Source organism: Blennius ocellaris (assembly GCF_963422515.1).
Source record: "Blennius ocellaris genome assembly, chromosome: 12".
In the NCBI taxonomy this organism is placed as follows: Eukaryota; Metazoa; Chordata; class Actinopteri; order Blenniiformes; family Blenniidae; genus Blennius; species Blennius ocellaris.
The window spans coordinates 28,240,357-28,254,779 of record NC_137661.1 but is presented as its reverse complement, the minus strand read 5'-3'; the positions used below and the strand labels follow the sequence as shown (position 1 = coordinate 28,254,779).

General features: G+C 56.8%; 1 protein-coding gene across 1 annotated transcript in view; it reads right to left on the bottom strand.

Moving 5' to 3' along the window:
• LOC308137614 (cyclin-dependent kinase-like 5) overlaps positions 1-14,423 on the bottom strand; it is a gene marked incomplete at its 3' end in the record, with an annotated part of 35,931 nt that overhangs the window by 2,075 nt on the left and 19,433 nt on the right. Inside the window, exons 9-15 of the mRNA XM_080506366.1 lie at positions 13,024-13,104; positions 11,387-11,553; positions 8,323-9,424; positions 6,513-6,611; positions 4,566-4,668; positions 2,187-2,310; positions 1,968-2,073 (exon numbers count right to left, since the gene is read on the bottom strand). Of these exons, the coding sequence (XP_080362492.1) occupies positions 1,968-2,073; positions 2,187-2,310; positions 4,566-4,668; positions 6,513-6,611; positions 8,323-9,424; positions 11,387-11,553; positions 13,024-13,104 (1,782 nt within the window). The remainder of the gene's footprint in view (positions 1-1,967; positions 2,074-2,186; positions 2,311-4,565; positions 4,669-6,512; positions 6,612-8,322; positions 9,425-11,386; positions 11,554-13,023; positions 13,105-14,423) is intronic.

Below are 14,423 nucleotides of genomic sequence, written 5' to 3'. Positions count from 1 at the left end.
CACCCTCCTCCATCCTCCTCCATCCTTCATCCTCCACCATCCTCCTCCATCCTCCTCCACCCTCCTCCTCCACCCTCCTCCTCCACCCTCCTCCATCCTCCTCTACCATCCTCCTCCACCATCCTCCTCCTCCATCCTCCTCCACCATCCTCCTCCATCCTCCTCCACCATCCTCCATCCTCCTCCATCCTCCTCCCTCCTCCTCCATCCTCTTCCTCCTCCTCCACCCTCCTCCAAGCAGGAGGAAGCAGGAGGACACAGGAGGAAGCAGGAGGACACAGGAGGACACAGGAGGAAGCAGGAGGACACAGGAGGCAGCAGGAGGACGCAGGAGGACACAGGAGGACGCAGGAGGAAGCAGGAGGACGAAGGAGGACAAAGGAGGACGCAGGAGGACGCAGGAGGACACAGGAGGACGAAGGAGGAAGCAGGAGGACGCAGGAGGACACAGGAGGAAGCAGGAGGATGCAGGAGGACACAGGAGGAAGCAGGAGGACACAGGAGGCAGCAGGAGGACGCAGGAGGACGCAGGAGGACACAGGAGGACGCAGGAGGACACAGGAGGAAGCAGGAGGACACAGGAGGCAGCAGGAGGACACAGGAGGCAGCAGGAGGACGCAGGAGGACACAGGAGGACGCAGGAGGACACAGGAGGACGCAGGAGGAAGCAGGAGGACGAAGGAGGACAAAGGAGGACGCAGGAGGACACAGGAGGACGAAGGAGGAAGCAGGAGGACACAGGAGGACGCAGGAGGACGCAGGAGGACACAGGAGGACGCAGGAGGACGCAGGAGGAAGCAGGAGGAAGCAGGAGGAGGCAGGAGGAGGCAGGAGGACGCAGGAGGACGCAGGAGGACACAGGAGGACGCAGGAGGACGCAGGAGGAAGCAGGAGGAAGCAGGAGGAGGCAGGAGGAGGCAGGAGGACGCAGGAGGACGCAGGAGGACACAGGAGGACGCAGGAGGAAGCAGGAGGACGAAGGAGGACAAAGGAGGACGCAGGAGGACACAGGAGGACGAAGGAGGAAGCAGGAGGACACAGGAGGACGCAGGAGGAAGCAGGAGGATGCAGGAGGACACAGGAGGACACAGGAGGACGCAGGAGGACACAGGAGGAAGCAGGAGGAAACAGGAGGAAGCAGGAGGAAGCAGGAGGAGGCAGGAGGACACAGGAGGACGCAGGAGGATGCAGGAGGACACAGGAGGAAGCAGGAGGACACAGGAGGCAGCAGGAGGACGCAGGAGGACGCAGGAGGACACAGGAGGACGCAGGAGGACACAGGAGGAAGCAGGAGGACACAGGAGGCAGCAGGAGGACACAGGAGGCAGCAGGAGGACGCAGGAGGACACAGGAGGACGCAGGAGGACACAGGAGGACGCAGGAGGAAGCAGGAGGACGAAGGAGGACAAAGGAGGACGCAGGAGGACACAGGAGGACGAAGGAGGAAGCAGGAGGACACAGGAGGACGCAGGAGGACGCAGGAGGACACAGGAGGACGCAGGAGGACGCAGGAGGAAGCAGGAGGAAGCAGGAGGAGGCAGGAGGAGGCAGGAGGACGCAGGAGGACGCAGGAGGACACAGGAGGACGCAGGAGGACGCAGGAGGAAGCAGGAGGAAGCAGGAGGAGGCAGGAGGAGGCAGGAGGACGCAGGAGGACGCAGGAGGACACAGGAGGACGCAGGAGGAAGCAGGAGGACGAAGGAGGACAAAGGAGGACGCAGGAGGACACAGGAGGACGAAGGAGGAAGCAGGAGGACACAGGAGGACGCAGGAGGAAGCAGGAGGATGCAGGAGGACACAGGAGGACACAGGAGGACGCAGGAGGACACAGGAGGAAGCAGGAGGAAACAGGAGGAAGCAGGAGGAAGCAGGAGGAGGCAGGAGGACACAGGAGGACGCAGGAGGACACAGGAGGACGCAGGAGGACGGTCACAATGAGGAGGTTCAGGATCCGGCAGACGACTCACCATCTGAGACTTCTTCTTCTTCTTCTTTATTGCTCTGAAGAAACTCTGCTTCTCCTTCTCTTTGGACGGCTCCGAGGCGTTGAGGACGACGGTGTCCGGACCCGTCCTGCAAAGCAAAGACCCCCCAGTGAGTCACTGCTCCAGTGTCCTCCAGGGGCCCCCGGGACGCCGCAGAGGAACGTCACGCCGGGTCCAGGTGAAACCGGCGGCCTTGATTACCAGGGGTCGAAGGTCGGCTGGCGCTTGGAGTGGTTGGCGATGGCGCCGCCGTCCCCGGACAGTCCGGAGCCGCGACTCGGACCCCGGCCGTCGTGGAAGGCGTTGTCTGGCCGGGGAGAAGGGACTGTCAACAAACACAACACACGTAAACTCATTCTGACCGCGACTCGCCTGGGAAGACAAGACAAACCAGCACCAAGAGGGACGGTACACCAGAGCCTGGACAAGTCCTGGACATGGCCTGGACATGTTCTGTAAAAGTCCTGGACATGTCATGGAAATGTCATGGAAATGTCCTGGACATGTTCTGGAAATGTCCTGTAAATGTCCTGTAAATGTCCTGCAAATGTCCTGGACAAGTCCTGGACATGGCCTGGACATGTTCTGTAAAAGTCCTGGACATGTTCTGTAAAAGTCCTGCAAATGTCCTGGAAAAGTCCTGGACATGTCCTGTAAATGTCCTGGATATGTCCTGTAAATGTCCTGTAAATGTCCTGCAAATGTCCTGGACAAGTCCTGGACATGTCCTGTAAATGTCCTGGATATGTCCTGTAAATGTCCTGTAAATGTCCTGCAAATGTCCTGGACAAGTCCTGGACATGGCCTGGACATGTTCTGTAAAAGTCCTGGACATGTTCTGTAAAAGTCCTGCAAATGTCCTGGAAAAGTCCTGGACATGTCCTGGACATGTCCTGGACATGTCCTGTAAATGTCCTGCAAATGTCCTGGACAAGTCCTGGACATGGCCTGGACATGTTCTGTAAAAGTCCTGGACATGTTCTGTAAAAGTCCTGCAAATGTCCTGGAAAAGTCCTGGACATGTCCTGTAAATGTCCTGGACATGTCCTGTAAATGTCCTGTAAATGTCCTGGACATGGCCTGGACATGTCCTGGACATGGCGGACATGGCCTGGACATGGCCTGGACATGGCCTGGACATGTCCTGGACATGTTCTGTAAATGTCCTGGAAATGTCCTGGACATGGCCTGGACATTGCCTGGACATGTTCTGTAAATGTCCTGGAAATGCCCTGGACATGGCCTGGACATGTCCTGGACATGTCCTGCAAATGTCCTGGAAATGTCCTGAACATGGCCTGGACATGGCCTGGAAATGTCCTGGAAATGTCCTGCAAATGTCCTGGAAATGTCCTGGACATGTCCTGGACATGTCCCGTCCTGCAGGTTTGAACTCTGGACGTTCCGTTTGCCTGCAGCTGCTGCTGACAATCAACATGTGTCTTTATAGAAAAGTACGTTTTATTTCATTTGTATATATTAAAGAAACGTTTCCATTATATAATCAGAATCTAGCAGCTGGACGGACGTCTTCGGCCAAAAACATCCAGAATTTGTCTCATTCTCGCATTAGAACCAGGAGAAGAGAACCAGAAGAAGAGAACCAGGAGAAGAGAACCAGAAGAAGAGAACCAGGAGAGGAGAACCAGGAGAAGAGAACCAGAAGAAGAGAACCAGGAGAAGAGAACCAGAAGAAGAGAACCAGAAGAAGAGAACCAGAAGAAGAGAACCAGGAGAAGAGAACCAGAAGAAGAGAACCAGAAGAAGAGAACCAGGAGAAGAGAACCAGGAGAAGAGAACCAGAAGGAGAGAACCAGAAGGAGAGAACCAGAAGGAGAGAACCAGAAGAACAGAACCAGAAGAAGAGAACCAGAAGAAGAGAACCAGGAGGAGAGAACCAGAAGAAGAGAACCAGAAGAAGAGAACCAGGAGAAGAGAACCAGAAGAAGAGAACCAGGAGAAGAGAACCAGAAGGAGAGAACCAGAAGGAGAGAACCAGAAGAAGAGAACCAGAAGGAGAGAACCAGGAAGAAGAGAACCAGGAGAAGAGAACCAGGAGAAGAGAACCAGGAGAAGAGAACCAGAAGGAGAGAACCAGGAGAAGAGAACCAGGAGAAGAGAACCAGGAGAAGAGAACCAGAAGGAGAGAACCAGGAGAAGAGAACCAGGAGAAGAGAACCAGAAGGAGAGAACCAGGAGAAGAGAACCAGGAGAAGAGAACCAGAAGGAGAGAACCAGGAGAAGAGAACCAGGAGAAGAGAACCAGGAGAAGAGAACCAGAAGGAGAGAACCAGGAGAAGAGAACCAGGAGAAGAGAACCAGAAGGAGAGAACCAGGAGAAGAGAACCAGGAGAAGAGAACCAGAAGGAGAGAACCAGGAGAAGAGAACCAGGAGAAGAGAACCAGAAGGAGAGAACCAGGAGAAGAGAACCAGGAGAAGAGAACCAGGAGAAGAGAACCAGGAGAAGAGAACCAGGAGAAGAGAACCAGAAGGAGAGAACCAGGAGAAGAGAACCAGGAGAAGAGAACCAGGAGAAGAGAACCAGGAGAAGAGAACCAGGAGAAGAGAACCAGACGAACCTCTGTAGAAGCTCCCGACCCTCCGAGGCATCGACTCGCTGTAAATGTTCCGGTTCTCTTTGGAGGCGCCGCCGTCGTCCTGCTGCTCGTGGTACAGACCCACCTGGGGAGCAACCAGATTCCTGAGCAACCAGATGTTGAGCAACCAGACTGCTGAGCAACCTGACCTCTGAGCAACCAAACCGCTGAGCAACCAGACTGCTGAGCAACCAGACCTCTGAGCAACCTGACGCTGAGCAACCAAACCTCTGAGCAACCAGACCACTGAGCAACCTGACCTCCGCTCAGCAACCTGACCTCCACTGAGCAACCAAACCTCTGAGCAACCAAACCTCTGAGCAACCAGACCTCTGAGCTATGAGACCTCTGAGCAACCAGACCTCTGAGCAACCTGACCTCTGAGCAACCTGACCTCTGAGCAACCTGACCTCTGAGCAACCAAACCTCTGCTGAGCAACCAAACCTCTGAGCAACCAGACCACTGAGCAACCAGACCTCCACTGAGCAACCTGACCTCTGAGCAACCAAACCTCTGAGCAACCCAACCTCCACTGAGCAACCAAACCGTTGAGCAACCAGACCGCTGAGCAACCAGACCACTGAGCAACCTGACGCTGAGCAACCTGACCTCTGAGCAACCTGACCTCTGAGCAACCAGACCACTGAGCAACCTGACCTCTGAGCAACCAGACGCTGAGCAACCTGACCTCTGAGCAACCAAACCTCCATTTGAGCAACCAGACGCTGAGCAACCAGACGCTGAGCAACCTGACCTCTGAGCAACCAGACACTGAGCAACCTAACCTCCATTGAGCAACCAGACGCTGAGCAACCAGACCTCTGAGCAACCAAACCTTTGAGCAACCTAACCACTGAGCAACCACACTCTGAGCAACCAGACCTCTGAGCAACCATACCTCCATTGAGCAACCTGACCTCTGAGCAACCAGACCTCTGAGCAACCATACCTCCATTGAGCAACCTGACCTCTGAGCAACCACACTCTGAGCAACCAAACCTCTGAGCAACCAGACCTCTGAGCAACCAGACCGCTGAGCAACCAGACCTCTGAGCAACCAGACCTCTGAGCAACCTGACCTCTGAGCAACCTGACCTCTGAGCAACCAGACCTCCACTAACAGACCAGTCTAGCTGAACACATACCTTTATTTACCTGAGAGGTGTGTGTGTGTGTGTGTGTGGGGGGGGGGGGGGGTGGGGGGGGGGGGGGGGTGGGGGGGGGGTATTGATTTACCAGTGGTGGTTCTAATAAAACATCAGAAGCTAATGAAAAAAATGTTTCCATGACAGGATGAACGTTTATCATGACTCGTCACTTTAGAGGGAAGCAAAGCAGTGAGGAGATGGAGAGACATCTGATGGAGGGAGGGAGAGAGAGAGAGAGAGAGAGAGAGGGAGGGAGGGAGAGAGGGAGAGAGAGAGAGGGAGGGAGGGAGAGAGGGAGAGAGAGAGAGAGAGAGAGACGGGGCGAGAGAGAGAGAGAGAGCGAGAGAGAGAGAGAGAAAGAAAGAGAAAGAGAGAGAGAGGGAGAGGGAGAGCAGTTCATGACAGCAGCATCCACCCACATCCTCTCTCTCAGAAGACTGGATGTGGGTGGAGGATGGTGGAGGAGGGTGGTGGAAGAGGATGGTGGAGGAGGGTGGAGGATGGTGGAGGATGGTGGAGGAGGGTGGGGGAGGGTGGTGGAGGAGGAGGGTGGAGGAGGATGGTGGAGGAGGATGGTGGAGGAGGGTGGAGGATGGTGGAGGAGGGTGGAGGAGGGTGGTGGAGGAGGAGGGTGGAGGAGGATGGTGGAGGAGGGTGGAGGATGGTGGAGGAGGGTGGAGGAGGATGGTGGAGGATGGTGGAGGAGGAGGGTGGAGGAGGATGGTGGAGGAGGAGGGTGGAGGAGGGTGGAGGAGGGTGGGTGCAGGCAGAATGTCGGACCTCGCTCTGCCGCTGTGTGTGAAAGGAAGCGTTGTTGTCCCTGGTGGAGTCCCTGATGGGGGGCCGGCTGTGGGGGGTCTCGCTGGGACCCGGCTGGCTCTGCTGATGGAGACATGGTGAAGCGTGACGGAGCGTGACGGAGCGCAGCGCCGCAGCACACGGGTACAAGCAAGCACATGCGCAGAGTGTCTGTACGCTATGGGTGAAGACGGCATATATAAACATATAAACATATAAACATATAAATATATAAATATATAAATATATAAATACACAGGTGGCACAGCCAGGCTTTGCTCCACCCACAGGTGGAGGAGTTTGGTCAAACTGCCCTTTTCAACCTGGGACAGAAGATCCGGCTCAAACCCTGAACCCACGTCACCACAATGCCCCCCCACGACACCAGAATAAATCCTGGATGTGTGGTAGGGGGGGGGGGGGGGGTGGATGTGTGGTGGGGGGGATGAATGTGTGGTGGGGGGCTGGCTGTGTGGTGCGGGGGGCTGGATGTGTGGTGCGGGGGGCTGGATGTGTGGTAGGGGGGGCTGGATGTGTGGTGGGGGGAGGGATGTGTGGTAGGGGGGGCTGGATGTGTGGTGGGGGGGCTGGGCTGGATGTGTGGTGGTAGGGGGGGGCTGGATGTGTGGTGGGGGGGGTTGGATGTGTGGAGGGGGGGCTGGATGTGTGGTGGGGGGTTGGATGTGTGGTGGGGGGCTGGCTGTGTGGTGCGGGGGGCTGGATGTGTGATGGGGGGGTTGGATGTGTGGTGGGGGGGCTGGATGAGTGGTGGGGGGATGGATGTGTGGTGGGGGGGTTGATGTGTGGTGGGGGGGCTGGATGTGTGGTGGGGGGGCTGGATGAGTGGTGGGGGGGGCTGGATGTGTGGTGGGGGGCGTTGACGTGTGGTGGGGGGCTGGATGTGTGGTGGGGGGGCTGGATGTGTTGTGGGGGGGGCTGGATGTGTGGTGGGGGGCGTTGATGTGTGGTGGGGGGGCTGGATGTGTGGTGGGGGGGCTGGATGTGTGGTGGGGGGGTTGATGTGTGGTGGGGGGGCTGGATGTGTGGTGGGGGGGTTGATGTGTGGTGGGGGGCGTTGATGTGTGGGGGGTTGATGTGTGGTGGGGGGGTTGATGTGTGGTGGGGGGCTGGATGTGTGGTGGGGGGGTTGATGTGTGGTGGGGGGGCTGGATGTGTGGTGGGGGGGTTGATGTGTGGTGGGGGGCGTTGATGTGTGGTGGGGGGGCTGGATGTGTGGTGGGGGGCTGGATGTGTGGTGGGGGGGTTGATGTGTGGTGGGGGGGCTGGATGTGTGGTGGGGGGGTTGATGTGTGGTGGGGGGCGTTGATGTGTGGTGGGGGGTTGATGTGTGGTGGGGGGCGTTGATGTGTGGTGGGGGGTTGATGTGTGGTGGGGGGTTGATGTGTGGTGGGGGGCTGGATGTGTGGTGGGGGGGTTGATGTGTGGTGGGGGGGCTGGATGTGTGGTGGGGGGGTTGATGTGTGGTGGGGGGCGTTGATGTGTGGTGGGGGGTTGATGTGTGGTGGGGGCTGGATGTGTGGGGGGGGTTGATGTGTGGTGGGGGGGTTGATGTGTGGTGGGGGGCTGGATGTGTGGTGGGGGGGCTGGATGTGTGGTGGGGGGGCTGGATGAGTGGTGGGGGGCTGGCTGTGTGGTAGGGGGGGCTGGATGTGTGGTGGGGGGGTTGGATGTGTGATGGGGGGGCTGGATGTGGGGTGGGGGGGCTGGGCTGGATGTGGGGTGGGGGGGCAGCTGTGTGGTGGGGGGGCTGGATGCGGGGCTGACGACTGACCCTGCTCAGGTCCTCCTCCCTGGACGCGGCGGCGGCGTGGCGCGGCAGCGTGCGGTGCTGCAGCTGGGGGGACAGGAGCTGCAGGCTGCTGGCCCTGGTGGGCCCCCCCTGGCCCACCGACAGGCTGTCGTCCCCCCCGTGCGTCCTCTGGTGGTCCCGCCGGACGTACATGGAGTGGCGGTGCGGCCGCTGCTGGGAGGAGAAGGGGCTGGTGTAGCCCTGGCCGTACGGCGGGGGGTCGTGCGGTGCGGACAGGGAGTGGGCGTGGCCCCTCTCGCCCCCCCCCTCCCCCGGGTCCAGGGCGTCGGGCGACTTGGCCTCCTCGGAGGCCTTGTGGCGGGCGGAGGAGCGCCGGTAGGAGGAGTCCAGGGTGTTGCTCTCCCTGTCCGAGCGAGTGCTCCCCCGGCCCCCCGTGCCGGGACCCAGCCGGTCCCCCCGGTCCCCTCGGTCCCCGCGGTCCCCACGGTCCAGCCGGTCCCCACGGTCCCCCCGGCGCGCGGCCGGGCTGCTGGGCGCCGTCAGGTCCAGGCAGCTGGAGGGGAAGTAGCGGGACGTGGGCTCGTCGGCGTACAGGTGCACGTCGTTCAGGTTCCCCACCGACTTGGCGTCGCTCAGCGTGCCGTAGCTCTTGGACAGGTTGAGGTGGGCGAACCGCGAGGCCGGCGTGGCGCCGTGCGCCTCCACGTAGCTGTGGCGGCTGTGCTTCTCGCCCGACTGCAGCGTGTTGGTCTTGCCCTCCACGAAGGAGTGGCGGTTCTGCTGCGAGCGGAAGTTGGACTTGAGGTACTTGGCCCCGGGGCCGTCGGACCCCTTGGACCCCAGGCCCACGTCGAAGTCCGCCTTGCCCTTGGCCTCGCCGGGGCTCAGCAGGTGCGGCAGGTTGCCGCCGGCCAGGTCCATGGCGCAGGAGGTGGCGTGGTTGAAGAGCTGCGGCTGGTAGCTCTTGGGGTGCAGCGTGGGGCTGAGGGTGACGCCCGCCGCCGCCGCCATGTTGCCGTTCAGGAAGCCGTCGTTGTTCGGGTGGAGGTCCTCGTGCCGCGGCAGGCTGGAGCACTCCCGGCTGCTGGAGCGGTGGCTCCCGGGGCCCTTCCCCCCGTGGCTCCTGGACGACACCGGAGAGACAAGACGTCACAACACCGCTACGCCCATTCCCTCGGACAACGCCCCCGTCAAATTGGCACAGCGGCCGTTCACGCTCACTTCCACCAAACCACCGGGGAAAAGTCGCTGTTACACCAGCCGGTGGCGAGGGGGCGCCGTCGCCTGACACCAGAGAGGACGTGAAGAAGAAACAACCATAGACGCTCTATAGACACGAGACGCCGTACGGCCGATCAGCGCCTGTTGACGCTACGCGTCTCAGGCGCCGCCATCTTGGATGGGTCTCCTGCTCTGCTGAACATGAAGGTTCCAGGCTAGAAAAATCCACAAACACACCGGGAGCTAGCTTGCTAGTCGACGTAGCAACACAAATAATGCTTCATTTTAAAGCTGAGGACCAGTTCCGTCCCCTAGAACAGTGTTTTTCTACCTTTCTGAGCCGAGACACACTTTTTACTTTGTAAACATCTGGAGTCACACCTCCACCTGAAAATGTTAAAATGTGAAACTCTGTAGCCTCTATTAACAAAATAAAGTCTTTCTCATCAAAGTCATTGTCATCAAAGACATGAAAGTCATTGTCATCAAAGACATCAAAGTCATTCTCATCAAAGACATGAAAGTCATTGTCATCAAAGTTTGATCAACAGGAATCCAGTAAATCCAGAAACAAGGACTTTTTTTTAATAGTGCCTCCCTCAGTGTGAAACCTGGACCTGATGGATGAAGAGCTGAGATCCTGGTTTTCAAAAACTTCTCCATCACTGTCACTGACACAGTACTTTGATACAAGATGGTAGCAGGAGGTGGAGATGAACCACACTGACGTCTGTCACTTTACATTTCACCGGCAAAGTTCTGTGCTGCCCTCTAGTGGTGAAGAGTATTTATACACGATTACTCTGCAACACACTGTCGCTGTGAGATCAAAGGTTCTTTTTAGAACAAAATGTGAAATGTGATAATTTCCCCTGACGATCTGGAGGAAACACCAGTGGTTGAGAAACACTGAACTAGACGACTTTCCCTCACAATCACTTTTCCATTTTTCCACGTTAGTCTCCAATGTGCTGAGTCGACATTAACTCCCTGGTTTTCCCTGAATGAATCTCATCACAAGCTTCAGTCTTCAGGAGAAAAACGATGCGATTAATCACAATTAATTACAAAAAAATTGTGGAATTAATTAGTAAATTTTTTTTTAAACGATTGACAGCATATTATTTCTTTTTTGGGGTTTTTTTTTTGCCGTCGTCAAGTCTTTGTCAACTCAAGAGAGTTCACTCCCAAGCTGTCATAGAAACAGAATACTCGTGCACTGCTTTTTCTTTTTTTTTCGTCGCCAAAAAAAGCCGTCCGTCGCGGCGCGGAGTGCCGCTGCCAGCACCTCGCTGCCAGGGAGAGGAAGTGCGACGCGCTACAAGGATCTGAGGACAAACGCACTCGACGGCAGAGTCTCGTCGAAATCACACTTCAAACTGCGCCCAGATTCAGTCTTACTTCTTTACTTCCCGACGGTCGGCGACGGCGACGCCACACGTAGAACCGTGAAGATTACTGCGATTAAGTAAAGATTAAATACGACGCGCTCAAGGACTGAAACTCACTGGAAGTGTGACGGCCGATAGAACAGGCACGCTACCATTGAAAACACGCTTTATTACGATTGTAGTTTTAACACAGTTGGCTTCTGGGTAAAAATATAGGAACAATATATTATTATTATTAAAAAAGTGTGAACCTTTAGTATAATTTTCTGGACTTATAAACTAAAATGAACCAAAAAAAAACCAGCATTTCAGTTTATGAGAATTAGTCTAAAATATATTGATAAATTAATTCCTGTTGTCTTCAGGCTGCAGTCAGATGGAATCAGATGGAATATTTCCATATCCAATATGAGAAATAATAATGAAGCCCCTCCTGTGGAGGCACAGGGACCAGGGCAGTGGCGCCTGCTGACCTGCTGGGGGTGCTGTTGTCCCCGTGGTGAGGCTTCCTCTTGGAGGAGCGCACAGGTGTGGGAGTGGGCGGAGCCGGCCGCTCCACCTGCCGCAGGGCCTGGAAGGCGTGGTGGTTGAGGCTCTGCTCGGTGAGGAAGCGCTCCGTCGGGTTCAGCAGCAGCAGGCTCTGCGGCGCAAACACAACCGGGAGGGAACCTGTGAGTCCTGGAGAGACTCCACCCCCCCCCCCCCCCCCTTCCACCACCCCACCTCCTCCTCCTCCTCCTCCACCCCCCCAACATCCAGACCTCACTCACAGAACCCAGTCACGCCACGGTGACTCATCCTGCTGCATTCAATCACGTCTTTCAGTCAAACAAGGCGAACTGTGATGAGCGAAGTGACGTCTGTCGTCTTCGCTCGCCAGAACAAACGTGCTTCATGACTGGATCCCGGATCGTTGCACTCAAAATGAAACCTGCGACATGAAGACAGTCTGTGGACTGTCGGCGGCGTCGGCGGCGGCGGCGGCGGCGGCGGCGGCGGCGGCGGCGTGTTGTGATGGACGACGTGCAACTCTGCATTCACAACAGTTGACGAAATACACGATTGGCCGTCAGTCAGTGAGATTCACGTCTCGAGACGACGTGACGGAGCCGCGAGTCGTGATCTGCTGGGAGACGGAGCTCCACGTCCAGACGGAGGAGCTCCGTCTGGACACGGAGCTCCATCTGGACACGGAGCTGAACACGGAGCTCCGTCTGGACGCGGAGCTGGACACGGAGCTCCGTCTGGACACGGAGCTCCATCTGGACACGGAGCTGAACACGGAGCTCCGTCTGGACGCGGAGCTGGACACGGAGCTCCAGCTGGACACGGAGCTCCGTCTGGACACGGAGCTGAACACGGAGCTCCGTCTGGACGCGGAGCTGGACACGGAGCTCCAGCTGGACACGGAGCTCCGTCTGGACACGGAGCTGAACACGGAGCTCCGTCTGGACGCGGAGCTGGACACAGAGCTCCGTCTGGACACGGAGCTCCGTCTGGACACGGAGCTGAACACGGAGCTCCGTCTGGACGCGGAGCTGGACACAGAGCTCCGTCTGGACACGGAGCTCCGTCTGGACACGGAGCTGAACACGGAGCTCCGTCTGGACGCGGAGCTGGACACGGAGCTCCGTCTGGACACGGAGCTCCGTCCGGACACGGAGCTCCTTCTGGACACGGAGCTCCATCCGGACACGGTGCTCCGTCCGGACACGGTGCTCCGTCTGGACACGGAGCTCCGTCTGGACACGGAGCTCCGTCTGGACACAGAGCTGGACACGGAGCTCCGTCCGGACGGAGGAGCTCCGTGTCCAGAAGGAGCTCCGTCCGGACACGGAGCTCCTTCTGGACACGGAGCTCCAGCTGGACACGGAGCTCCGTCTGGACACGGAGCTGGACACGGAGCTCCGTCCGGACACGGAGCTCCGTGTCCAGCAAGAACAGCAGAGCTGGACCCAGGAGACACAGTGAAGCGGTTCCACACCGTCACCACGTAAACACCATCATCTCGTTATAAACCCCCCCACCACCACCGGGGGGGGGGGGGGTTTCATGGTATCATGGTAGCAGAACTAAAGTGACCCGTGGCTCTGCAGGCGGCGGTCCTCACCTTCAGCAGGTCCAGCAGGGCTCCGCCGATGATGCCCAGGTAGCGGCGCTCCAGGGTCTGGGGGTGGTTCACAGCAGGGAACTGAGGAGGGAGCAGCGGGGGGGGGGGGGGGGGGGCAGTTAGAAATAGTGATAAATGGCTGAATAACCGCTGCTTTCACATCAAACCCACAACGTTGGCCAGGAAGTGTGATGAAACAATGAATTAGTGCTGCAGGGGAGACAAATCAATGGAGAGTTCAAATAAAACGTCTGTATTGAACAAGAGCCGAGTCCAAACGGACATTGATCGTTAGTGATGGAACAGTTTAGTTGTACTAACCTACAACAAACACTGTCAATAGGTAAAACCCAGTACAACAAAACCAAAGTCCCATTCCAACACTCGCATGTCGTGGAGTTCAGTGACGGAGGTTCAATGGAATCTGGTTCAGTGGCCAGTGGATCGTTTCACAATGAGGTATTTTAGGGAGTGAAAAGCTTTGAGGCAGAAGAGGGGAAGCGAACAGTCGCATCTACGGGAGGAAATCTGGCATTTGACTCCTGAACGCCGATGAAAGAGGAAAAAAAGGACATGAAAGTTCAGGCAGGACTTGTGTCTCCAGGAGATTCTCAATGTCGGGCTTTAAAAAGTATTTAAGTGAAGGACGGGTTGTGGAGACGACCCACTGAGAGGTTCTAAGATTGTTTTGTTCCGACCTGCCGGTTTCATCAGTTGATATTAGTCCAGACGATATTACCGTATTTTCCAGACTATAAGCCACAACTTTTTTCCTAAACGCTTTGAACTCTGCAGCTTTTACAACACGACGAGGCTCATTCATGTGTTTTTATGGTTTAACGGGCTTCAAGCCTCCAGATTCTACTTCCTCGTGTAGAAACCTGCAGTTTTTAGCCTCTGCTTCTCCAGAACTGGTCTTCAAAGTGACATTAGTGCTCCTGGGGAACTCGTCTTGTGCTGCTTCCTGTCAGGAGCTCCAGGTGACTGATGGCAATGATGCGTTCAGGTGCATCACGTAAAGTAGAGCGCTGGAGGAATCTTCCTTCTCGGAGTCACAATCAGCAAATTACTGATAAAATACTTTATCAACAGAGAGAAAACGCTTGGTGGTTATGTGTCTGTCTGCAGCTTCGCAGCAGGAGCACGAGGCACCACACCACAGTGTTCAGGAACTTCCAGCACTATGAAAGACAGATTTGCGAGAATTGATGAAAATATGATCAATCAGTATTCCTGCAGTGAAATTCCTGCCCTGTTGCAACATGACGCCTGCAGCTTATCGTCAAGTCCGGCTTATATGTGGGTTTTTTTTTGTTAATTTTGCAGGTGCAGCTTAAATTCCGGTGCTCTTTAGCGCAGAAAATCCTGAAGGTGGAGTGACGAGCCGGAGTGAAGACTGT